The 25,163-nt window shown below is 42.9% G+C and overlaps 1 protein-coding gene across 3 annotated transcripts in view; it reads right to left on the bottom strand.

Annotated features, from left to right (window-relative positions):
- Positions 1–25,163, bottom strand: part of LOC123776395 (contactin-associated protein-like 3) — a 178,769-nt gene that overhangs the window by 25,884 nt on the left and 127,722 nt on the right. For 2 of the 3 annotated variants that reach the window (XM_045772334.2, XM_045772337.2), the window contains exons 13-17: positions 18,155–18,355; positions 14,461–14,617; positions 8,547–8,674; positions 1,458–1,628; positions 335–553 (exon numbers count right to left, since the gene is read on the bottom strand). In XM_045772334.2, coding sequence (XP_045628290.2) covers positions 335–553; positions 1,458–1,628; positions 8,547–8,674; positions 14,461–14,617; positions 18,155–18,355 — 876 coding nt within the window. The remainder of the gene's footprint in view (positions 1–334; positions 554–1,457; positions 1,629–8,546; positions 8,675–14,460; positions 14,618–18,154; positions 18,356–25,163) is intronic. The other variant, XM_045772335.2, reaches the window with a different exon arrangement.

Genomic DNA, 25,163 nt, shown 5'->3' with positions numbered 1-25,163 from the left:
ATCAATGCTATCGGGTGCAAGCCTGGGAATCTGTCCACCAGGGACTGGCTTTCTCTTCTATTTGAGTTTCTAGACTAAGTCGCTTGATCTCTCTGAACCTCCATTACCTCATCTGTGAACTGGGAAATCTATGGAAACAATAATCACTAACAACCTTCTACGGAAACCGTATTAACAACAGTCTATGGAAGGAGAGGCTGACTCTTGCACGAGCTCTCGGCGCGTGGCGTGGGCAGAAGCAGCGTGCACCTGCCGCCATCGCTGCTGTAGGGTTAGCGTCTTCTCCGGGTCTGCCTCCCGCGGCACAGCTCGGCTAGAACGCGACCGCACTCACCCACGAAGAGCTGGCTGTTGAGCTGGAGGCGGGCGTGGCCGTCAGCCGGCGCTGGTTGCGTCTTGCTGGGGAGCTGATCCACTTGAAGGGATGCCTCCTTCACGTTCCTCTCTGCCCTCACGTGGTGCCACCGGTTGTCGTTAAAGGGAGTGGGAGACCGCACGGTGACCTCACAACGCCCGTTCCCCACATCAAAGGAAAAGGTCACTTCTGCAGGAGCTGCAAAGACAGATGGAGAGTAGCTCGGTTCATTCACAGGGGAGGAAATCCAGTCTTGAGAGACAGGAGGGAAGCTGCATGACACGCTCCTTATGAAAGAGGACGGTGACATTGAGGTAGACAAATGTCACTCCTTGCTGGCCAGGAGGGCAAAATAAATCTGTATCCTGGAGGAAGAAAACCAAAGCCATTTTCTGTATTCCTCTCAGAGCATCCTCTCCATCTTGCCAAACCCTAAAGTAGAGATACTTCCCTACGCAAAGGAAACTAACCTGCTATCTGCCTTCGTTTACATCAGTGAGTTTAGTTAAAGGTGGTTTAAATCCTCATATATTTTATTTAAAAAGCCCTACATGAAATTATGAAGGAAGGAATTGAGCCTTGCATACGTGCATAAACAATGTGGTGAGTCAATTACATGAAATGATTCTGCAATTTAGTGAGTAGTTAACGGACCTGTTTGGTTTAAAATATCCTGATCGCACACAGTTAGGGCGGCACAAAATTGGACAGACTGCTGTGTGTTCTGTGAATCACTGTTTCAGTCTCTATTAAAAATAAGGATTTAAAATAATAGAACTTTAGGTGCTCCTGGTGGCACAGTTGGTAGAGCGTCCGGGTCTTGGTGTGGGCTCAGGTTGTGATCTCAGGGTCATGAGATCAAGCCCTGCACCGGGTTCCACACTCGGTGAGGAGTCTGCTTAAGACTCTCTCCCTCTTCCCCCCAACCCTGCTCTTTCTCTCTCAAATAAATAAATCTTTAAAAAAAGATCGTAGAACTTTAGTATGTACTAAAGAAATACAAGTGACAAAGAAAGCACGGCAGTACATTGGGAATTAGGTTCCCAAAGGGGTTATTGCTAAGTACTGAGCGCCTGGTGGCTTTGCCCAGGGGCCGACTCACCGTGCAGCTCTAGCCTGATGAAGTCTGTGATCCCCAGATTCTCTACAAACACCCCAGAAGGAGCCGTTGTCTTAAAAAAGAAAGACACGTCAGCACTGAGCTCTCCACGGAACGTAGGGAAGTGAAGGTATGAAGTCTCGGTATTGAAAGAGGCGGAATTCCAAAATGAATCTGTTTCCAAAAAGAAAAAAAGACAGTGACAACAGCAGTGAAACAGAACCACCACCACATTTTGTTTTTCTAGAATTTTTTTTTTTTTACCATTAAATGCATTCATTATCTAGGCAAGCCTTCATTTGGGACTTCTTTCGAACACACTGCCATGATGCGAATGTGAAAATACTGAGTCTTTCAAGGATTAAGATGAATAAGGTTGCAACTGAGTGGAGAGATAATCACTGGAAATGCCCTGTGTTTTTTAGAAAGCGATATTATTTAGAAATTACCACTGAGTGAAATGACTTTGGGGGATGTACCCTTAGGTGAATTTTAATACGTGCGTAGATTTGTATATGGATACAGTTCAGGATAAAGGACAGTTCCATCACCCCTCAAACTCCCTCTTGCTTTTCCCTTATAATCATACCCTCCCCTGCAAGCGCTGCCGACCGTGATCTATAGTTGAGCCTTCTCCAAGTGTCATATATATGGAGTCATGCAGCAGGTAACCTTTTGAGATTGGCTTCTTCCCCTCAGTGTAACGCCTCTGAGATTCATTCAGGTTGTCACAAGTTATTCCGGCTCTGTAGTATTTCATCATGTGAAATCATTTCTTTGTCCACCAATGCGCCACCATTTCTTTGTCCACATGTGAGAATGTCAGTGTGGTTCCAGATTTGGTCATGCACAAACAGCTGCTATAAACATTTGTGCCGATCACACGTGTACTTGTGGATGCTGTTCTTTCTTGCTTTCCAACCTGGATGCACTTAATTCCTTCCTTCCATTACTGCACTGCCTAGGAGTTCCAGTACAATTGAAGTTGTAGAAGAGAAATGGTGAGATTGAAAATCTTTATCTTGTTCCCAGTCTTAAGGCGAAAAAATGCAGTTTTTCACCAATGATTATGATGCTAGCTGTTCCGTACGTGGACACCTTTTATTAGGATGAAGAAGTTTCCTTTTATTCACAGTTTGCTAAGAATTTTATTGTGAATGCTATCTCATATAAATTTATTATCATGTTAATTCATAATACAATCGTAGTAATTCAAACTGTAGTGTTCATATCAACTGATGCAGAAAAAGCACCTGGTGTGATTTTTCTTCTTTGAACTGTTAATATGTAGATGACATTGACTGATTTCCAAACACAGTCGACCCTTGAACGACAAGGGGGTTAGGGGCACTGACTTCGCACAATTGAAAATCCACGTGTAACTTCTGACCCTCCAAAACCTTAACTACTAGTAGCCTCCTGTTGACTGGACTCCTTACCAATAACATCAAGACTTGATTAACACACACTTTGTATGTTATATGTATTATATGCCGTATTCTTATAATAAAGTGTGCTGGAGAAAACAAAATATTATTAAGAAAATCACAAGGAAGAGAAAATACATTTATAGGATTGTACTATATTTATGGAAAAAATCTGCACAGAAGTGGACCTGCACAGTTCAAACCCATGTTGTTCCAGGATCAGCAGCACTGAATCAGCCTTGTATCCTGGGGTAAACCCCAGTTGGCGATAGTATTCTTTTATATATTCCTGGATTTTTTGCTAAGGTTGTTGAAGATTTTTGCATAGTTACCTCTTTTTAAAATTTTTTTTGCATTTTCTTTGTCTAGTTTAGGGATCAGGGCAATGTTGGCCCTCAGAAAATGTTGGAAAGAATTTCCTCTTCTATTTTCTAGAAGAGATTGTGTAAATCTGGTGTTATTTCTTCTTTGGTGGAACTCACCAGTGAAGGCATCTCATACTGGATTTCATTCCATTGATACTTTAAGGTCTATTCTAGTTATTTCATCTTGAGGGATTTTTAGTAGTTATTGGTTTTCAAGGAATTGGTCTGTTTTATCTATGTTGGAAAATAATTATAGAGTTGTTTATAGTATGCCATTATCATACTATTGATGTCTGTAGGGTCTGTAGTGATACTCCAGCTTTCACTCATATTGGTAATATTTCTCTTCTCTCTCTCACTCTTGACAGTTTTGCTAGAGATTTATCTATTTTAATGATCTTTTAAAAATATGTTTGGTTTTATAGATCTCTGCTTTTAATTAATTTCTCTTATCTTTATTATTTCCTTCCTTCTGCTATTTTGATTATTTTTCTTCTTTTTCTAATTTCTTATGGTAAAAGTTTGAATTAGAGATCTTTTTCTTTCATAATACAAGCTTTTAATGCTATTAATATCCCTCTAAGCACTGCCATAACTCCTCCTACCATCTTTGATATGTTGTATTTTCCTTTTCATTCAGATCAATATATTTTATAATGTCTGTTGAGACCTTCTGACTCATTTATTTAGCAGTTTGGTGTTTAATTTCTAAGTGTTTGGAGACTTGCTCACTCTGTTTGTTCTTTGTTTTTAGTTTAATTCATTTATGTCAGAGAATGTATTTTGTATGATTTTTTGATATGTGCTCAAGTTTGTTTTGTGGCACAGAATGTGGGGTATCCATGTGCATCTGAAAAGAATGTGTATTTTACTGGTGGTAGGGTGTTCCATAAATGTCAATTAAATTCTTTTGGTGTGTGGTGACATTCAGGTTTTATGTACATTTTACTTGTTTTCCCTCTATTAGTTCCAAAGGTTAATGAGAGAGGAGTATTGGATTCTCTAATTATAATTATGAATTTGTCTACTTCCCCTTTCCATCCTGTCAGTTGTTGCTTTATGGATTTTGAAGCTCAGTTATTAGCATACACATTTAAGATTCTCATGTCTTCTTAATCGCTTTTTGTATCTATTAATTTTCGATGCTTTCAAGCAAAAACTTTAATACAGAAACTCCAGCTTTCTTTTAAGTAGTGTTTGTGTAGTATATTTTTCCTGTTCCTCTTTTTAAACTTAGGCTGTCATTATATTTGAAGTGAGTTTCTTGTACACAGTACATAGTTTAGTCATAATAATCTGTCCTTTAATTGGTTTGTTTAGACCAATCAGATTAAATACAAATGTTCACAAGTTGAATTTAGTTCTATCGTTTTGTTATTTTTTCCTGTTTGTTATACTTTTTCTTTCTTCTGTTTCCCTTTTTCTACCTCCTTTCGGGTGAAACATTTTTTAGTATTCTATTTTTATTTGTCTATAGCAGTAGCTTGATTGGTTATTTTAGGAATGACAATATATGTACTTACCTTTTCAGAGTCTGCTCAGAATCTACATTTTAACCACTTGGACTCATATGTCAAAACCTCACCAACAATTCTATCATTTTACCGAGTCTCCTTTATTTGTTGTTGCTAAATGTATTTCATCTGTACAAATTAAAAACCCTATGAAATAATGTTGTAGTTTTTGCTTTCGACCCACACCTATGTTTAAAATAACTCAACAGGAGAACAGTCTATTATATGTACCCTGATATTTACCATTTCTAATGCTGATTTTCTACCCCTGTTGTCCCAAATTTCCTTCTGGTATCATTTCCCTTCTGTCTGAATCTTCCTTTAGAAAGTCTTTTAAAGTATCTTCTGGTGAGGAATGCTTTCATCTTTCCTTTATCTGAGAATTTCTTGATTTTACCTTCATCCCTGAAGAAGATTTTTGCTGAATATAGAATTCCAGACTGATAATTCTTTACTTTTAGCACTTGAGAGATGTTTTGCCCCTTCCTTCTGGCTTCCATGTTTCTAATGAGAAAGTCACTGCCATTTGAGTAGGTGTTCACCTATAGATGATGCATCATTCTTCTCTCCGGCTGATCTCAAAACATCCCTCATTGCTTTTGTTTTCAGCAGTTTGATAATGATGTGTCTAGAGGTGAATTTTTAAAGTTTATCCTGTTTCAAGTTCATTCAACTTCTCAAGTCTATTTTTTGCCAAACTTGGACATTTTTCAGCCATTTTTTTTCAATTTTTTTTTCAACACCACACTATTCTGTCTGCTTCTGGATGTTCAATTATATGAATGTTAGATCTTTTGTTGTTGACTCACAGTTCCCTGAGGCCCTGTTCATTTTTAGATTTTTTTCTTTCTTTTGATCAGATGAGTCATTCCTATCATTAAGGCCATTGACTGTCTCATCTCAGACCCACTATTTGGCCCACCCAGGGCATCTTTTATTTCAGTTCCGTATTTTTTAGTTCTAAAGTTTTCATTTAGCTCTTTATATATCCTATTTCTTTAGTGAAATGTTCTTTTTCTATTTCCTACAAAAGTGTTTATGATTACTTGTTAGCGTTCTCACGTAATAGCTGTTTTAAACTCTTTATCAGTTAATTCTAACCTCTGTGTCATATTTGCATTAGTATCTGTTGATTATATTTTCCTATGCCAGCTTAGATTTTTTCTGGTTCTTTGTGCTACGTAATTGTGGATCATTTCCTAGATATTTTAAATATCATACTAATAAATTCTGGGCTTTGTTTAAAAGTTGTGGAACATGTTGATTATATATATATCTATATGCAAAATTTTTTAAAAAATTTATTTAGGTTTTTTTGCAGGCAGTTGGCCTGGTTAGGATCTGGCCATACATTCCAACCTGCCTTCTGTGGGCTGTCTCTAATGGCAGTCCAGTTTCCAAAGCCTTTGCGGCAAGACTCAGCTCTGCCTCACTCGTGCACCACCCAGTGGCCAGCCTGGGTCTTGGTGGTAGACTCTCGACTCAGTTCTCAACTTCTTGGGTCTACAATTTGGACCAGATCCATGCATGTGTCGCTCTGAGGTGAGCCCAGGACTTCATAAACAACATATAGCATGCTTTCCTGAATGGTTCCCTCCCTCTGCTCTTCTAGGTACTTTCTGGTTCCCTGGTCTCCCTTTTCAGTCTCAGACCCAGAAAACAGGCTCTGAGACTACTCTATACTGCTCTCCTAGGCAACTGTACCAAGTCCATTGCCAAGCGATGGGTGAGTGGAGAAAGAAAACAAAAATAAGAGGACTCTTCCACCATTTCTGAGCCACAGCTGCCCTATTCAGAGCAAAAGGCCCCTTCTGAAGTCCTGGCTCTTGTGTGTTCCCGGGCAGTTTCTGCAGCTGTTGTCATGATTCTTCCTGGATAGAAAAAGAAGGAAATGGGATTCCTGCATTCCCTGAGAGTTAGGATTTCTCTGTTCCCTCCTCCAGCCAGGGCTAGAGGGCTTCTCCTGGAACCGCTCTGTGACCCAGGGCCCGCATCCGGTTTGGCAGACAGATGCTGGAAGAAACAGTAAGTGGTACATTCTGGCTTCTCTTCCCTGCTGCCTTGCTACTGTTTGCTTTCCAGAGTCCTGAGATAACTGGTTCAGGCATTCTGCCCAGGTTTTATAGGGGGACTCAGTGGGACAGATGAGGTCGGCGTGCCTAAATCCTCTTATCCTGACACCGAGCTGTGGTCTGCAGTTTAAGGTCATGAGTGGGAAAAACAATTCTTCATACAATCATCAGTCAAGACACATTCAGATGTTCTTTACATTTTGACTATCCGCCTCTCAATACTTTTGTATCTGAATGGGAAACTTACTTTTTCTCAACAGCGAGGTTCAGAAATGCCAGGATTTCTTCACATGGCAACATCTCCTATGGGAGCCCGGGGAGGGTTGGGGCTCCACGGGCTCAGAGGGCAGCATGGCCACTGCAGCTTTGGTGGACATTGTACTTTGGCCTCTCCTCTGATATGAGTGCCACTGGAGAGTCTGAGCCAGAGGACTGACGTGCCCTGACTTATCCCTCTGGCCGTTATGTGGAGTCTCAGCTAAGTGGGCAGAGACGGCAGCAGGCAGCCAGTTAAGCCACAGCAACCATCCAGGTGCTGGTGGTCACGGACGTGGATTCTGGATCCGATTTTGAAGTCTGAAGCAATACGATTTGTATTTGTGGGTGGATCAGATGTGTGTTAAGGGAAGAAAGAAGTTATGAGTGACTGTCACATTTTCAGTCTAAGCAAAAAGAAGAATGGAGTGGCTACGCCTTGAGTTGGGGAAGGTTGTTGTGGAAACATTTTTTTTTTTTCCGATACAGAATAACCAGCTGGATGCCAGAGGTGGGAGTTCAGGGAGACTGCGCTCGCGGTACATAAATGGCAGAATCATTGACATCGATGTGCTATTTAAAGCCACGAGCCTGTTGGGAACAGCTTCCCACTGGAGAGCAGAGGGAACGAGGGCTGAGGATGCAACCTGGGGGGCACCCCAACAGGATGCCACTGGCATGGGGAAGGAAGAAGGAGGAAAACCCAGAATTTTGTGGTTAGCTGGCAGCCAAATAAAGACGTGACTCAAAGAGTGAATCAGGAGAGGAGAACTAAGTGGCTGGCGGGTCAACTCAGATGACACCTGAGAGTAAAATTCGGATCTAGCAATGCTGAGGTCTCATTGATGAGCTGGAAAAAGCAGTTTTTAGGGAGTGATGGAGGAGAAGCCTGAAGAGAGTATATTCAAAAGGGATTAGAAAGAGGTAAGTTAAAGGTAGAACGGATATATCTTATTTCAGTTAGTTTGGGAGAAGGAAGGATATAAAAGAAATCCAGATGCAGTTGGAGGGGTGAGGAGAGGCAGGACCACTGAAGTTTGCAGAACTGTCAGAGGGTATTAATGAACAGGTGCACTTGATAGCTTCTGTCACCCCGTTTCTCATTATCTTACCAGTTTCAGGCATCTCAGCACTCGGCCAATACTTCTACTTAGTAGGCAGATATTAGATGTTTGCTGACCAGGTGATACAATATTTCAGATCATTCCATGAGCATTCACAGCAATAGTCTGATTTAAATATGACACAGAGGACACTTACTCCAAAGGTAATACGATTTTCCTCATTTTTTTCTCAAGTACAATGTCAATATACACTTCTTTTATAAGTTAACACATTCCTAATGAAATACAGATTATTAGGATAGGCGGTGTTTTTATGAATTCAGGCAGCTACATGTCTCCTAAAACACTGACATATATTTTCAGGGGTCAAGACAGTCCCTCTTGCCACTACTTACTGTCCCCCCAGCAGAGCAGAGGCCCCAGTGCATAAGCCGCTTCTGAATGTGGTCGGCCTGTGTCTCTCATCACAACCTGAGTGACTGGCAGGTGCTCCTTATGGGAAAGGACTACTGTGTCGCTGGTCCTACAAAACAAATACGACCACCTTAACGTTATTCCGAATGACATGCAGAGAGGTAAAAAATAGTCTCTTACTGCAGCTCAAGAGGTATTAAGCTAAATTTGTAAATACATAACAGTAGGGAAATCAAACTGGTCATCTGAACTCTTACATAGTAACGAATTTAATAAGGTCATCTGAGGATCAGAGATCCTTGTTTGTTTATGTGACCACAGAGGAAAAAGTGGGCAGGTCCGAAATCGTAACCATCAGTGCGGGCACGAGATTACATTTGCACTGCAACGGAGCAGCTCACTGCTCCTTCCAGTCTAGCCACCGTGTAAGATTTAAATGCAGAACTTACACATGCAAGACCTGCCTGGCTTCATTAAAACAAAACAAAACAAACAAACAAAACCCTACCTGACTGAGAAGATTTAGGTTTTCAATTCCCAGTTGTTTTTTTTAAACTAAATTTTCCAAAATTCCTATCATGGTTACTAGGCATTTCCTTACTTACTGATGCCATCCATTAAAAAAAAGAAAGAAAGAAAGAAAAGATTGATTCAAAAGCAAACTAAATGTATGATACCATGTGCTCTTAAAATTAATAAATGGGGTAATGCATGGGAAGTGCTCTGTCCATGACTGTCACCATCCATTCATTCGACCAACATGTAGTGCACAGCGTCTCCTTGCCAGGCCCTGTGTGTTGGGGACGTGGGCATAAAAACCACCATCAGTGTCCCCAAGAAACCTGGTGGACATTATAAATAATAACTAAAATATAATCGTAATATAATAAAATCATGTAAGTGAATATTTAGGACAGCATTAATGTCTATGGTTGCAATACAACAAAAACCAGAATGGGAGCCAGAGGTCCTGGGTAGGAAGCTGGTTGTACCACCAACCACCTCTCTGGGCAAAGAAAGAAGATTTTTCTGCACCTCGTAAGCTGTTCATATTTTTATCACGTACTTCAATTACATATGTACTTTAGGAACAAATAATAGTTTGTCTAATGTATCGTTCAGATGCCCTGTATCTGTGTAGAACCTAGGAAGTTTTCATTTCTAACAATTACAAAGCCCCCACTCACTCTGATATGTACAAATGGAAGCATCTCCAACTGACGTTTTTGCAAGTCAAAACAATCAGCAATTTCGAATGGTTCAGCCTAATAGCTTTGTTTCAAAAAAATCTGCATCACTTAATAGTTAATCATTCCAATTCTGTTGAGGCATCAAAAATATTCTTTTGAGGTAGAAAGTTCAAAATTATTAGCATTTTTTATTTTGCTTAAAAAAATGTAGCAAAGTGACTGCCAGTGCATATTGGTAAGATATGAAAAATTTGAATGGAATATCCTGAAAGTTCAGAAGCAATTTTTTTGGATCAGATAGTTTCAAAAAAATCAGACGAAATAAAACCCCAGGGCTTTATCTGGTTAAGGCCCTGCATTTTCTGTGCATGGAAGCACACAGGCAGGTCATCCCAAACACATAACACCTGGCTTTGTTGGGAACAGGTGGTCACAAGCTAGAAGGTGCCATGGATTATGGGGGGAGTCAGTCTGAAAATATATTTGTTATAAATGTGGGACTAACGCACCAAATCAATTCCTGGCGTTAAGTATCAGTAAACGTGACAAATAAGCATTTTAATTCCTGTCTTTTCTATTTTGGTAGAACATTTAGAGGGAGAATATAAGTGCATTAGTTATTCACTGAGTATCCCTGAATTTTAAAGAACACTTTAAAAGCTACATTTGTAATGTAGTGAAAAGCTACACTTTAATTGTTTTTAGCAATGACAAAACACACACAGAGCCCTGCAAAAAAAACTTAAGGAAAATCATAATGGGTAACTGTGTGTGTTAAGGCAGATATTATAATAAGTTCTTTTTTCATTCTGTTGTTTGCAAAGTAACTTCCCAAATCTGAGGAGACTTTAAACAACTCAGATTTGAAAATTCTTTACCAGCGCAGGTCATTCCCAAATGCCCACGCTTCATGTAGGACGTTACTCATCGCCACGGTCCCCAAACTCATTTGAAATCGCCGAATTTAGTTATATCTCAGTTTTTTTTTTTTCTTGCTTCTCTATTTTTTTTTCCCAACAGTTGGGAGCATTGCCTAGCTAGGCATGATGATTTCTTGCAATAGGTTTCAAACATTCAGTGAGAGGACTTCCAAAGCTGCTTCCTTTCTGTTTCCAGTTCCGAGGGCTCTAGTGATTCTTCCTACAGCTGGTTGTTTCGCCGCGGACTTTTTCGGAGGCATAACAGAGCTATCACGACTTGGAGCTCTGGGAAAAGCTACAGGGAACAAGTATCGGGTCAGCTTTCACATTTCATAATTGGGAGAAAGCGAGGCTGGGGACTGCCTAATGCTCACCATCTGTGGTTCCATATTTTGAAAGCTCCGGGCTCTCTCTCGGGTTTTGCTGTTCCATTTGCTGTTCCCCTCGGCAAACCCCCTCTGTTCAGTTACTGCAGCCCCATGATGCTCCATGTCCAGTAAGCCAGTCTCCTCTCCTTGCTTCAGAATTGTTATTTACACTTGCTTTTCCATGTACATCTTACCAGCTTGTCACCATCCCAAACACTAAACAAATGTTCGGCTTTGGAATTAAATGGAATTAAGAAAATAGATAGATACATCTTCTTATAATCTCATAATGAAGTTTTAGGATGTCTTTTCCATAAAAGTTTTGCGTATTTTTATTATTTTTATTCCAAGGTACTGCCGTCTTTGTGTTGATTTTGCAAGTGGCTTTTATAATGTTTTCTTAGGGTAACAAGCTCTTGATAGCAAATCAGTTATTCTACAATTCAATAAGTAGCCCTACTAAATTCTCATTAATTTCAATAATATTTCTGTCTATCCTCTTGGGTTTCCCTGGTAGACAACCAGATTTTCTATGAATAATGTAATCTTCATTTCCTTGTGTCTAATCATTTGTGGCTTTGAAAGGCCTCCTATATTTTTGTCCCTCTATTATTCATTTCTAACCTAAATGCACTGTAATCAGAGAAATTGTCCATATGATAACAACCACTGTAAAATTTTGGGGGGGTTTTGCTTTATGAAATATTAGGAAAATCAGTTTGCAAAAATGTGCCATGTGTGCTTGAGAAAATTATATATTCTATAATTTTAGGTGCCTACCAAATCAAGTTGTTGATTTCATTTAAAAATATTCTGTATTCTTAATAATTTTTGTCCACGTGGTTTACCAATTGCTAACAGATGTATGTTTAAACCTCTTCTTATAATGGCTGATTTGTTCATTCTTCCTTTCAGTTCAGCCAATTATTTTCTATATACATTTTAAGTCATTTTGATTAGAAACATACAAGTTGGGATTATTAGGGTTTTTTGGTGAAATTAAAAAGCATCATGATATAGTGATAGTAATCGTTGTCCATATTAAGACTTTAAAAATTTTGGGGTGCCTGGGTGGCTCAGCTGGTTAAGTGTCCAACTTCGGCTCAGGTCATGATCTCAGGGTCCCCTGATGGAGCCCCAAGTCACCAGGCTCCCTACTCAGTAGGGGAGTCTGCCTCGCCCTCTCCCTTTGCCCTCCCCCCTCTTATGTGCACATGTGCACTTTCTCTCTCTCTGTAAATAAAATGTGTTTTAAAAAAGACTTCAAAATTTTACTTACTTCTGTGCATATTTGCTTGGTAAGTTGTTTTTAGCATTTTGCTTTCAACATTTCTACGTGTACAAACAAGATACACTTATTTTTAATACGAAATGATCTGGATTTAAATGGCTATTTTTGTCACATTTATTGTGCATGATTACTCATACGTCCTTACATTATTTTGTTGCTCATTGTTTCCTCTTCTTTTTAAAATTTTATTTCCTTCTTTTGAATTAACGAAGTTTTTAAAATCCCATTTTTTCTTCCTTCCCTCTGTTGATTCGAATATTGCACTGTTTCTATTCTTTGGCGGTTACACTTAAAATTTGAATGTATGCACTGTAAGCAATTTCATGCCAACAAATATCTACGAAACAAATCTTAAGTTCACTCACAGTTTTATTTCTAAACATGGCTTTAGTTCCTTTGTCCATCACAGTCCTTTTGTTAATAGGATCGGATTGCCTCCTCCTGTTTCAATTCCATATATGCCGTAATACGTGACTGGTGTCTAGTATTTGCCTCTTTTATTTTTTTTAACCTCGGAGTTTACGCAATTCTTTCCTGAATATTTCTTCTTGCATCTGAGACTCTCCTTACAAGATCACCTATTTTCATTCTGAAAACCATTCTTGAAACGTCCTCTTGCAGAGTCGGGATACTTCTGAGTCCGTCTGTCGGTCTGTCTGGCTGTTCACTGCATCTCGGCAGGGGACACACTTGGAATCGGACAGTTACCGTACTCCCGCACAGCGAGGGGAGTGCCCGCACCCACGGGCTGGGCTGCTGCCGTGGAGGGGTCTCCGCTGGCTCCCACGGTCCTTGCTTTGGAATCTTCCGGTCACCTCTGCACCCTTCCACATTCTCTTTAATCTTTGGTTTCAGCACGATGTGTCTACAGATGGATTTACTATTATTTATCCTGTTTGGTATTCTAGTATTTTCTCAAGTCTGGCCATTTCTTAGCTATTTGATTATCACCCTTAATTATCGCCAACCTCCTGTTTTGAAAGTTGACTCAGACCCCTGTTCAGCCTCCTCCACACCATCCCTCCATGTCCCTGCTTTCCTTCCTCCCATGCGTGACTCTCCGTGCGTGAGTCCCTGCCACTTATCGACACACACTTTCCATTCCACTCGTGTTCTGATCACTTGTGTCTAATATCTGATCCAACAAGTCTTAAATTTCAATGATAAGATTTTCATTTCTAAACATCCATTTGGTTCTTTTGGAAATCTCAATCTCCTTTGTTGATAGTATCTGATTGCTTTCTCATGTTCCAATCCCAAGCCTTGTTTTTCCAACAGCTCACATATTTACTTTATCTTACGTTCTTAATGTATCCGTGATCTGGGATTTTTAGGCATCAGTTTACTCTGGGGTTTCTTCGGCCTCCCGCTTCTGTCCCCTGGGGCTGTGTAGCACTGACTGTGAGCTCGTGTGTGGTGGCATTTTATCTGTGGGAATCCTAGGGGAGGGCAGGCCTCCAGCAAGAATGTCATCTAATTCTATGATGAGCCATTGGTACTGCCAACCTGTGGCCATGCTAACTTAATCAGGACCATGTAAATTTGAACTCCAAATCTGTGTGTAGACATGAGTTTTCAGGGAGTGATTTCTTGCTACCTGGAGTGCTAGCTGAAAGATCTGTCCTCTTCCACCTTCTCTCGGGGTTTGGAAGCCTTCTGAGACCTCCAACAATAGGGAGAGGTTTATGTTCCATAATCCTCTTTCGTGCATTGTGGGCCTTATCTGATTTCCCCTACGTGGCCATTTAAAAATGCAGTTGGGAGTGAGGGAGGGGAGCAAGCAAGCCTGGGTCAGCCACGGGGCAGTCATTTTATCAATCAGGTTAAACCTAACTTTAAGAAGTCTGATACTGTACTTTCAGTGAACGGGAAACATTAATCTGGTATTCCTATTTTGTCTTATTAGGAAAAAAAAACGGACATATGATTAGTTATTCACAAACAAAAATAGCTACCTTAACACTTTAGGTTTCAGATTACTTACACATCAAAGCTTATACCTTGACCTGGCTAGGGCATACTTTAATCTGTTCTCTTTCTAGAACTGTCTTGTCCAATGTCTGCCTAAGGTACATAGTTTAAGCAATAAAATTACAGTTTGCGCAGGGAAATTATATGGAAATCACCATTCACTCCGGGCGGCATCACAGTTGCAGTCATACTGAGAATCAAGGCAGTTCCCCTGTAATCCACAAGCACATTTTTGAGCATCAGGCAGAGAACCTCCCCAGTAAGTGTGTGTTTCATTGGTTCTTCCAACCCACCAGCTCACTGGGGTTCCATCTGAAAGACAAGTATGAGAAAGGTGACACCTACTTTGCCCCCCACTGCCTGCCTCCCCAGTATCGTGCTTTACTCCCCTCTATTTAAATCAGAGACGATTTTAGACGTGAGCAGATGTTAACTCCGCAACAGGATCATTTCTAAGAGGACTTCCAACTGTTTAAAAAATATTTCCATATCAAGACTTACGTTCTCACCATATGTTTTACTTTTATTAGAAAATGAGCAAGTGGTCCCTCACTCATTCAGGCATGATATTTACATATTTCTCTTGAGGACTCCAATCACATCATTTATTTGGACATAACATTCAAAGAAGAACTGTCATTAAAAAAAAAGAAAGAAAACCAGAGTAATTTATACACTGAATCCCAAATCTGTTCGAGAGCCTAAAATGCCACTGAAAGAATGTAACGTTATGATGCAAAATATGGATTTCTTATCTATTAGCCAAAAACACTAGTACTATCCTGTCAAGTCTTAAAAGTCTCGTGGAGGAATGCACTTCTTCTTGCACTCAGTGGGTTAGCTTTGTATTTGGAAACCACAGACATGGCCCTGACAAGTCTCCTTCATGCCTGAGGCGGGTCCTGGGCTCAGGACAACTGAGGCCAGAAGAGCTCAATGCTTCAGCACAATGTCCTCCTCAGGGCAAACCCACAGCTCACCAACAGGGCCGGAGGCCGCCGCAGCTCCCCAGAGCAGAAGTGCAGGGCACCTGGGTGAGGACGATTAGGACGGAGGGCCCTCTGGAGGGCGGAGGGGAACTGCCTCATAAACAGAGAATCAGAGCGGGAGGAGAATGGAAGCAACCTCCATCAATCCCTCCATCAATCGGCCCGCAAAGATGCCTGTCCATTTCAGCATGCTCTCGCCCTCAAACTCTCAGGTTGTCCCCACCTGGCCCCCACGGGGAACCTGGAACGCATCCCACCTTCTCTCTAACTTACAACTGCCACTGCTCATTACGGCTCCCTGTTCGATGAGACTTCACCTTCTGCCGACAGCCTCCCAGCCGGTGAACACACGGGGCCATATTCATTACCGCCCACCGCAGGCCCGCTGGGTGAGATGTGCACCAAGAAATCAATGTCTGCAACTTTTTTTTTTTTTTTTTTTTTTATCCTCAGTGTGTTGAAAACTTATCTCTAGGGGGTGGAAGATCTTTTCAACTTAACAGATATTTTTCAAAACACCATTTTAAACATGGGATTATTCAACACTCATTCTTTTCATAGATGGAGGAGCGAAGAAATCATTGCACACAGATGCACAATTGTTTGTTTACATCTGAATTTTTCCTTTTCTCTATAGAGTAAGAACCAGCAAGTGTTGTTAAAGGTACAGAATGCATTTGGCTCCATCCGAGATTTCTTTGAGAAATCTAGAGAATTTGCAGAAGGAATCATTACGAACAACACAAAGAAGAAGAAGAGGCTGAAAGGGAAGGGAACAGGGCTCCCCAGCCTCTAACACCTCAGCCCTTGGTTGGCTGTCCTTCACTCTGGCCACAATGGCAATCCTTGTGGACCTCAGTGCTCACAGTATGGAGACTGAACAGTCTCCTGGAATCAACACGTGCTGTCCTTGAGTTTCCTCTTTAGCCCCCCCAGAACCACACCCCCTGAAACCATCTACAGCACACAGACCTAAGAGCTGCTGCAGGAAAAAGGCCGCCGGACCCTAATGAGAGCTGAGGCCCACTGCCCCCCAGCAGCCCTCTTGGAAAACCACACGACCCAGGGCCTGCGGACACTGAGGCCCCAGCCCTGCGTTCTCTCTTCTCACAATTAATCCCGGGGTCCTGATAACGTCTGAGAATGTGAACACAAGGAAATTCTTGGGGAAAAAGTGGATTTCGACTGACATTCGCATTCCTAATCCACTCTATGACGCTCTTAAGCTCCCCGCTCTGCACATGGCAGCCGCCTGGTGTGGTTCCCACACGGCGACATTCTACTGAAGGCTGCCGGTGAAGCCTCCTTGCTGCCACTCCTCGCACTGAGGTGGCATCGTGCTGCGCACGCCCATTCGTGTCTATCGATGATGCACCGTGAACCAGTGCAGCCATTTCAAGGTCTACTAGGCTACACTATTTTAGGCCTACCTCATCTGCACCCTAATTAGGAGCTTCTGGAATTATGCAGGTCTGTGCTGAGTCTGTCTAAACGAGGCTTGTACTACAATTTCTCCAGTAGCAACGTATAAGAAATGCAACCACCTCGAGTGTGTAGATAATGAAGTCCCTCGTTTTGTCTCTTTAGTGGGTGTTTAACAAGTTTCAAAGCCTCTCCTCGTTCCATCTTTACCCCAACCCCAGTTAAAGACTTGGTTTCGTTGCTGCTGTTGCTCTTTATATTTTGCTATGGGAAGGATGACGATCAAGGAATCACTTGCAAATCAACTAGGGAGACACTGGCCCTCCGTATGGGGATTCTTTACTGACCCGGGTGGTGGCCAGGTTGTGGGACAGACCACACTCCAGTGTACATGAGTTTGCTCCCACATTCACTAGGTGGCATTGCTTTCTGACCCCGCTAGTGGCTGGCCTCAGCACTGCTCTGCCTCCTCCTCTTTCCCCCGCCCGACAGCCCAGCCCGCCTTGTTCCGAAGCACTGAGTTCCTCCCCAGGAGGCCGCTTTCCCCTTCCTCTGGGAGCACAGCAGTTTAGCTCAGTATCTATCCGGCAGGCATCAACTCACAGTAAGCACTAAGCCCTCTAGCGCTAACTACACATCCAGTACAGTGGAGAGATGCAAATAAGGAGCATTTGCTTCCCGCATTTTCTCGATGTTGTGCAATTAGGTCCTGGCGAGGTTAGTGCCTGAGTGCTAAACACTCTGAGGGATGAGTCCCAGGGCCGCGGAGTGACAGGTTTGGAACCTGAACTCAGAGGACCCTGACTACCGCCCCCCACTCACTCCACTCCCAGATGCCTGATCAGCCTCCTGAAAGCCAAGCAGTGTCATGAGGGCAGCGGGCTTGCACGTTCTGACAAAATGAGGTATTTCAAAGGAAGAAAATATGAAACCAAAAATAGAATTTTCAAGAATAGAATAGATATGAAAAATGAACCACTAGCAGGTATGTTGTGTGAGAGGAGCTGCGTGATACCAACATTGCTCCCTAGTAAATAATTACCCAAAAGACTAATTACATTCAGTCCATGAAAAAGAATCTCATGGAATAATCACCTCCAGATAACTAAGCCATGAGTGATGCCGGCCACCTTTTCTAAGATAAAACATTACCGAGGCGTCGCCGCCCTTCGTGGTGGATGAGCACCGAGCAGTCCGACGGCCTCGTAAGGAGGTGTTCATTGATCGGTTGCCCACTTGAGTCTGGGAAGACTCTTCACAGATCATTCACAGCTTTGAGCAAGGAGCAAACACATATTGACCCTGCTCTTCGCTCTGAAGAAAAGCATCTCTGTAACTTCCAGATTGTGACATGGGCGTTACGGCCACAAGTCCTCATGCACCCATGTCAGGCCCCTGCCACCTGCAGGCATGATGGCTGATGCCTCCGACTACTCACCGTGGCCGGCTGAGAGCCTTGACTTCTTGCAGTGGAAAGCCAGCTCCTGTTGGCAGTGGTCCGCACGGTCAATGATGGCTTGGAGCTGGTCCATGCTGGCTGTGTACTTGAAAAACACAGGGTGGGGGCTTTCTCCATTCGAGCTTTTGACTCTGGCCAAGTGGGAGCCATTGTGCTGCACTGAGGTCCAGGTGGTGTCTTCTGGGCAGAAACGGGTTGGGAGGGAGGAAGGTTGGAGCAATGAAAAATAAATGTGAAAGTCGGAAACTTCTTTTATCTGAATTAAGGCTCTTACATTCGTAGCTATCAGATCTCTTTGAGACTGGAACCAACATAAGGGACACTGTTGAACTGTTAATAATGGGAACTCTCGTTACTGGAATTTGGTTTACCCTGAACGCAGTCAACATTGTCAGGGGGGCCAATTCTTAAAATTCCGTGTTATAATACTCAGAGTCATAAATAAAACTTTTTGTCCCTTAGTTTATTTCTTTCCATTACTGTAAAAAGAAAGCTATGTTTTTATTGTGTGTGTGTGTGTGTATATATATATATATATATATTTAATAAGCGTATTCATCATTGAACTGAACATCTTTTCCTCTGGTACTCAATGAAACACAAGAGACACATGAGAGGAATACGCAGCTCACGTGATCATGAAAAATGATAGGAAATAAGTATTCTTGACAAAAATTGACTGATCGTGTGTCAGCAACTCATTCAATGGCCAGAACTAAATAACGCAGCGCCTCGGGGTAGTTAATGTAACTATTCCTAGCAGTAACCACAGCCACACAAATGTCTGCTGGCGAATTCTGACATAGTTCGGTTACATTGATGACCTGTATTTTTTTAAAGAGATTTAAAAACAATGAATGAGCACTCCACAATGTTTAAAACAGAAGAGAAACATCTCGCCTTCTTTGACCTTCCCCCCAATACAGCTCCTCCCACAGTGTAAAAGGCCCATGGTTCAGTGGGTATGAGGCTGGCTTCAGGTTGTCCTAACTCCACCACACTTACAACATCAAGTCATGTAACTTCCTCCGTAACGTGCTTCTGGCACATATACGATCGGTCTACATATTTCCAAATTACAGGGGCTGGAAACAGTCATGTGAGATTTGTTCTTATTACTTTTAATGGTTACTACCTAAACAAGGTTAAAAAATCAAAACAATGCTACCAGGAACCCTCACAGCACTCCCCGCGGGACCCGCCACTGTCCTTCCCTGGGAAAAACCTAACAGCCACACTGGGGCTCACAGACCCCAATGCATCGAATACATCCAGAGATCCAGGGAAAAGAACCCCAAGGGCCATGGAAAGAACTCTAGCCTATGAAAAACATTGCCAAGTATTCAGAATCTAGCAGGAACAGGAACAGACTGTGAGTCAGCATGACTAATGCAGTCATACAGTCAGTTAGGGAAAAAGGCTTAATAGATCACCCCCTCTCTGCTCACTGAAGGGGCTGTGAGGGTTCCTATAGCAACATGAATCCCACAGGGGTTTCCCCCCCCTTTAATCATGTTTTCACCAGACATTTTATATTTCAACATTTTCCTGGAAAATTACTTAAATGGACCTGGTGTTATTTTTTGCCATTACCTACTCACAGTCATGGTCAGGGTCTCTTCCATCAGAGGAAACGGGGTAAGAGCAGCCATGGAGAAGCCATGTGCTCGGCTGGGGAGTTCATCAGTTCTAATGTCGGTGTGTCATTTATTTTCATGGTTTATGGCACTAAGAAAAACGCTGTGGCTGAGTGGCTCATACAGGCTAGTGGTCACTATAATGGATTCCCGGTCTTGCATGGTTAAAATGTAATCAGAGAAATCTTTTTCAAGTAGAAGAGAAGGCAAAGCATGAACAGAACCTCAAAGCTGCCTTCTGAAAAAAAGAGAAATTTCAATGATTGCCCTTTCTAGAAATATTATTTCCAAGACCCCAAACGAGGGCACATTATGTTTCCCTGATGTGACACCACATAGGATTTTCATAGATTTCCGAACTGTAACTGGGAAGGCACCTTTGAGATGCAACGTAACCTCAGCTCTCAAGGATGAGGAGACAGACCAAGGAATTTAAGTGACCAGCGTGATGGAAAAATACCTCGCTGTTATTCACTGTCGTTTGAAGCACAAATGAGATCTGAGGACATTAATCATAATGAGGGAACATTCTGAACAGGATTTTTGAACTGTTGAATTAGACCACATCATATCGTATTCATCCAGCTCCGTGGAGCCTTTCATCTGCACACAAGCAGGGAGGCTGGCCGTGGCTCCTGGCCCACCATTCGCTTAGGCAAATCAACCTAAATTAATTTGACGGTTTGGTTTGGTAAGCAGGATATAAAAAAAATAACACTGACTCACCATATCATATGACACTCCTAGTTTCTCTTTATTTTGCCAAATTATATCCCCTTTGCAATTTGCAACACTTCCTACGCTGTATAATGGATCTCTAAACTACACCGGGCATCTTTTAGGGGAAAACAGGTGGTCGAATGGGGAAAAGAAACAGATCTTTATTTTCCGCAGTCAGGTAAATGTGAGTCCAAAGCATGCTCTGCTCTGCTCATTTTCATCTGCCTGAGAAAGAAGAAGAAGAAAGACCCCATCACAAGACACCTGATGCCTGTCTAGGTGGTCGGTCAGCTCAAGAGCTGGAAATTGATCTCAAGAAAGGGAAGGCAAAAATCCCCTTTCTCGCAGAGGCCTGAAATGAAGTCCGAGTTGGGTCCAAATACCACCCTTTGGAAATGAAGCCAGCTGCCTGCATCTCTTCCGACGGAAAAGGGGTGCTCGAGTTTAAAGAAGAGGAAGAGGTACGGCTCTGAACGGTCTCAGAACTCCACGGCGTTACCATCTGGAGGGAAACACCGCAACAGGTGGCCGCCACCTGTTACCCAGCCCAATGCTCCTGCCGCACAGAACACGAAAGGGAAGCCCAGGAACTCCCACTTGCCCAACTTCAGGAAACGATACGACGTCACCACGCATTTCTAAGCAACCCGGTGCGAGCCACTGGGCTTTCTGAGTAGGTCAAGTTCTCAAAGACTGCTGAGGTCCGTGACCTTTCCAGAGAGCCTCATGCACCCGAGCCTTCGCCTGTATGTCAAAGGAAAACACTCCTGGGGGGAAACTGAACTTCATCGTGGGCACCGATGTGCACATATGTGCACCCAGGGCTGGTGATGGCCAAGTGGCTGCTGTGAACGTCCAGTGGGGCCCCGAGGAAGATAATGGGTGGCTCCGATCCGCCCCTGACCTAGATCTTGGAGGCACGGCCCTGCCATGGTGTCTGTCTACCAGAGCCGAAGAGGATTTGACGTTTGTGTTTCACTGAGGGGAGCGTGGACTCCTGTAAACAGGCAGCCTCCGGGTCCTGGGAGAGGCCCAGGGGTGGTTCTGTCTCAGCCCCACCGCTTTGGGTCCCTCCCAATCGATATTTGCATTAGGGTCCTTATAAGGGCTGCCATTCTTGTCACAGTTGTGAGGCCTTGAGCTTTTCATGATTTACGTTAATATTTTCCACACAAGAAAGACAGTACTCTAAGACCCTGCTAGGCACCCCCAAGAGAATGTAGCTCCTTCATAGCCTTCTTCTCTTGGGATTTCAGAGGATGATCTTTTCACTCATAGGTCACACTAACTGCAGCTTTATGTGTCTGCTCGTTCATTAGTGTAGGCACCTGTTATTGAACATGGAAGGACACTTCCTCAACACGACTTACAGTCTCTTGAGGCAACAGATCCACGTGCTTGGCCCCGCGCCTGGCATCCCAAGTGCTCAATTACCGTGAAATGTCATTAGTGGCTCCCCTTGCATTTCAGCCCACCACACAGCAAGATAGCAGATTCATTCCTCAGACAGAACATTATGTATATACTTATAAAATTAGATATGGACGGAGAAGCATGTCATTGTCAATGAGAGACTATGGGTTACAATCTGTGCGCTTGGAAAAGTCGAAAAATTCTCTAAGCCTTCAATGCCGTATTTGGTAAATGGAGAGAGTGAACCAGGTGCATCGAAAGACTGCAAACTATTGTTTTCGCCATCTTCAAATGCCAAGGCGATTAACTGCTCCTGGCTGAGCCGCAGTCTGAGAGTTCTACTTTTATTGTTCGTCGAAACCATTTGCCTGTCCACCCGCAGGCAGGGCCGTGCTGATGACAGCAGGAAAATGAACTTTCCCAATGTATGTGTCTTGTCTCCCCCTCGGGAGCAGTGACGGGACCTGCTCCGGAAGTGGTGCGTCCCCATGCGCGCTGGGTGTGTCTACTTTGGGACTCTCTTTAGAAGCTGCAGGAAATCAGCCAGAATGATGTCCCCTCAGTGGGAGCAGGAAGGATTCTTTCCAGGCAAAAGCCAATATAAAAGAGATGCACGGTCATGGTGGATGACAATCATCAAAGAGCGGCTCTTTTTTCTCTCTCTCTTTAGAAATTCTAACATTTCAACATTATAGAATTTTCTGTAAGAGATACTATTGTTACACAAAACTTGCCACGCATGACATATGATGATGCCATGCTTACTGTCTATCTCGGTTTTCCAGAGCAAAGCAGAGAACAACGAAATCACAACTCCTTCCAAGCAAAGAAAAATATATACTGCAGCAGCTGTGCATGTGTTCATGAAAGGAACTCTCCAACCCACACTCAGAGCCTTTTTTTTTTTTTTACACGTTTCCAGAAAGCGTTCAAATATACAGGCACACCTCAGAGATATTGCAGGTCTGGTTCCAGACCACACAATAAAACATATCCTGCAAAACAGTGAGTCAGAAGAAGTTTTTGGTTTCCATTGCATATAAAAGTTCTGCTTCCACCATATTGGAGTCAATATTAAGTGTGCAATAGCATTACGTCTAAAAAAATGTACATAGTTTTATTGAAAATACTTTATTGCTAGAAAATGCTAACCGTCATCTGAGCTCTCAGCAAGCTGTAATCTTCTTTGCTGGTGGAGAGTCTTGCCTTGGTGTTGATGGCTGCTGACTGATCAGGGTGGTGGTTGCTGAAGGTCAGGGCGGCTGTGGCCATTTCTTAAAATAAGACAACAATGAAGTTTGTAGCATTGACTGACTTTGCTTTTCATGAATGGTGTCTCTGTAGCATGGGATGCTGTTTGATAGCATGTTACCCACAGTAGAATTTCTTTCAAACTATCAACTAAGTTGACCCGATATTCTAAGTCCTTTGATGTCATTTCAACGGTCTTCACAGCACCTTCACCAGGAGTAGATCCCACCGCAAGAAACCACTTTCTCTGCTCATTCATCAGCAGCAATTCTTCTGTTCCAGTTGTATCCTGAGATCGCAGCAGTTCCGTCCCATCTTCAGACTCCACTTCTACTTCTAGTTCTCTTGCTATTTCCACCGCTTCTGCAGTGGCCTCTTCCTCTGAAGTCCTGAACCCCTCGAAGCCATCCGTAAAGACTGGAATCAACTTCTTCCAAATTCCTACTAATGTTGATATTCTGATCTCTCCCCGTGAATCATGAATGTTCTTCATGAAATCTACGATGGGGAATCCTTCCCAGAGGTTTTCAACTGACTTTGCCCAGATCCATCAGAGGACTCACTATCTACGGCAGCTACAGCCTCAAGAAATGTTATTTCTTAAAGAAGACGACTTGCCAGTTGAAATGACTCCTTGATCCATGGGCTGCAGAACGGATGCTGTGTTAGCAGACGTGAAAACAACACAAATCGCACTGTCCAACTCCATCAGAACTCTCGTGCGATCAGGTACAGAGTAAGTGATATGCGAAAGGAATCTTTTTTTTTCTTAGCGGGTCTCAACAGTGGGCTTGAAACATTCAGCAAACCATGCTGTGAACAGATGTGCTGTCCTCTAGGCCCTGCTGTTCCATTTACTCAGCACACGCAGAGTAGATTTACTCTAATTCCTAAGGGCCCTAGGACTTGGGAAATGATAAATACGCACCTGCTACAAGTAAAAAGTCACCAACCGCATCAGCCCCGACCAGACGATCGGCCTGTCCTTGGAAGCTTTGAAGGCAGGCGCGGACTTCTCCTCTCCAGCCAGGAACGTCCTAGATGGCATCTTCTTCCTGTGGGAGGCTCTCGCACCCACACTGAGAATCTGCTGGTCAGTGGAGCCGCCTTCGGTCATGAGCTCGGCCAGATCTTCTGGATCACTCGCTGTGGCTCCCACAGCAGCACCTGCTGCTTCGCCTTGCACTTAATGCCACAGACACGGTTTCCTTCCTAAACCTCACGAACCGATCTCTGCTAGCTTCAGACTTGTCTTCTGCAGCCTCCTCCTCTCTCCCCGCCTTTCCAGAATGGAAGAGTCAGGGCCTGGCTCTGGGTTAGGCTTTGGCTGAAAGGAATGGCGTGGCTGGTTTGACCTTTTATCCACTAAACGTTCTCCACATCAGCAGAAAAGCTGTTTCACTTTCCTATCGTTCTTGTGTTCACGGAGGCAGCACTTCTCATTTCCTTCAGGAGTTTTCCTTTGCATTCACGACGTGGCTAACTGGCACAAGAGGCCTCTGCTTTCAACATGCCTTCCTCACTAGCTTGAATCGTGTCTAGCTTTTGATTGAAAGTGAGAGGCGTGTGGCCCTTGTTTCAGTGGAACACTTAGAGACTACCGTAGGGTTATAAATTGGCCTAACTTCAATACTGTTGTGTCTTGGGAACAGGGAGCCCAAGGACAGAGAGGGACCTAGATGAGGAAATGGCCAGTTGGTAGAGCGGTCAGAACACATACAACACGTACCAATGAAGCTCACAGTCTTGGATGCACATAGTTAATGGTGTCTGAAAACAACCACAGTAGTAACACCAATGATCACTGATCACAGGTCTCCATAACAAATATAATTGTAACAAAATAGTTAGAAATATTGTGAGCATTACCAAAATGTGACACAGAGACACAAAGTGAGCTGGTGCTGTTGGAAAATCGTGCTGGTAGACTTGCCACAAACCTTCAATTTGCTTCCAAATTTTTGCCA

Source organism: Ursus americanus, chromosome 34 (genome assembly GCF_024610735.1).
Source record: "Ursus americanus isolate L20-20 chromosome 34, mUrsAme1.1.p, whole genome shotgun sequence".
Classification (NCBI taxonomy): Eukaryota; Metazoa; Chordata; class Mammalia; order Carnivora; family Ursidae; genus Ursus; species Ursus americanus.
Note: the sequence above shows the minus strand (reverse complement) of the source record. Positions and strands in the feature narration are given on the sequence as shown.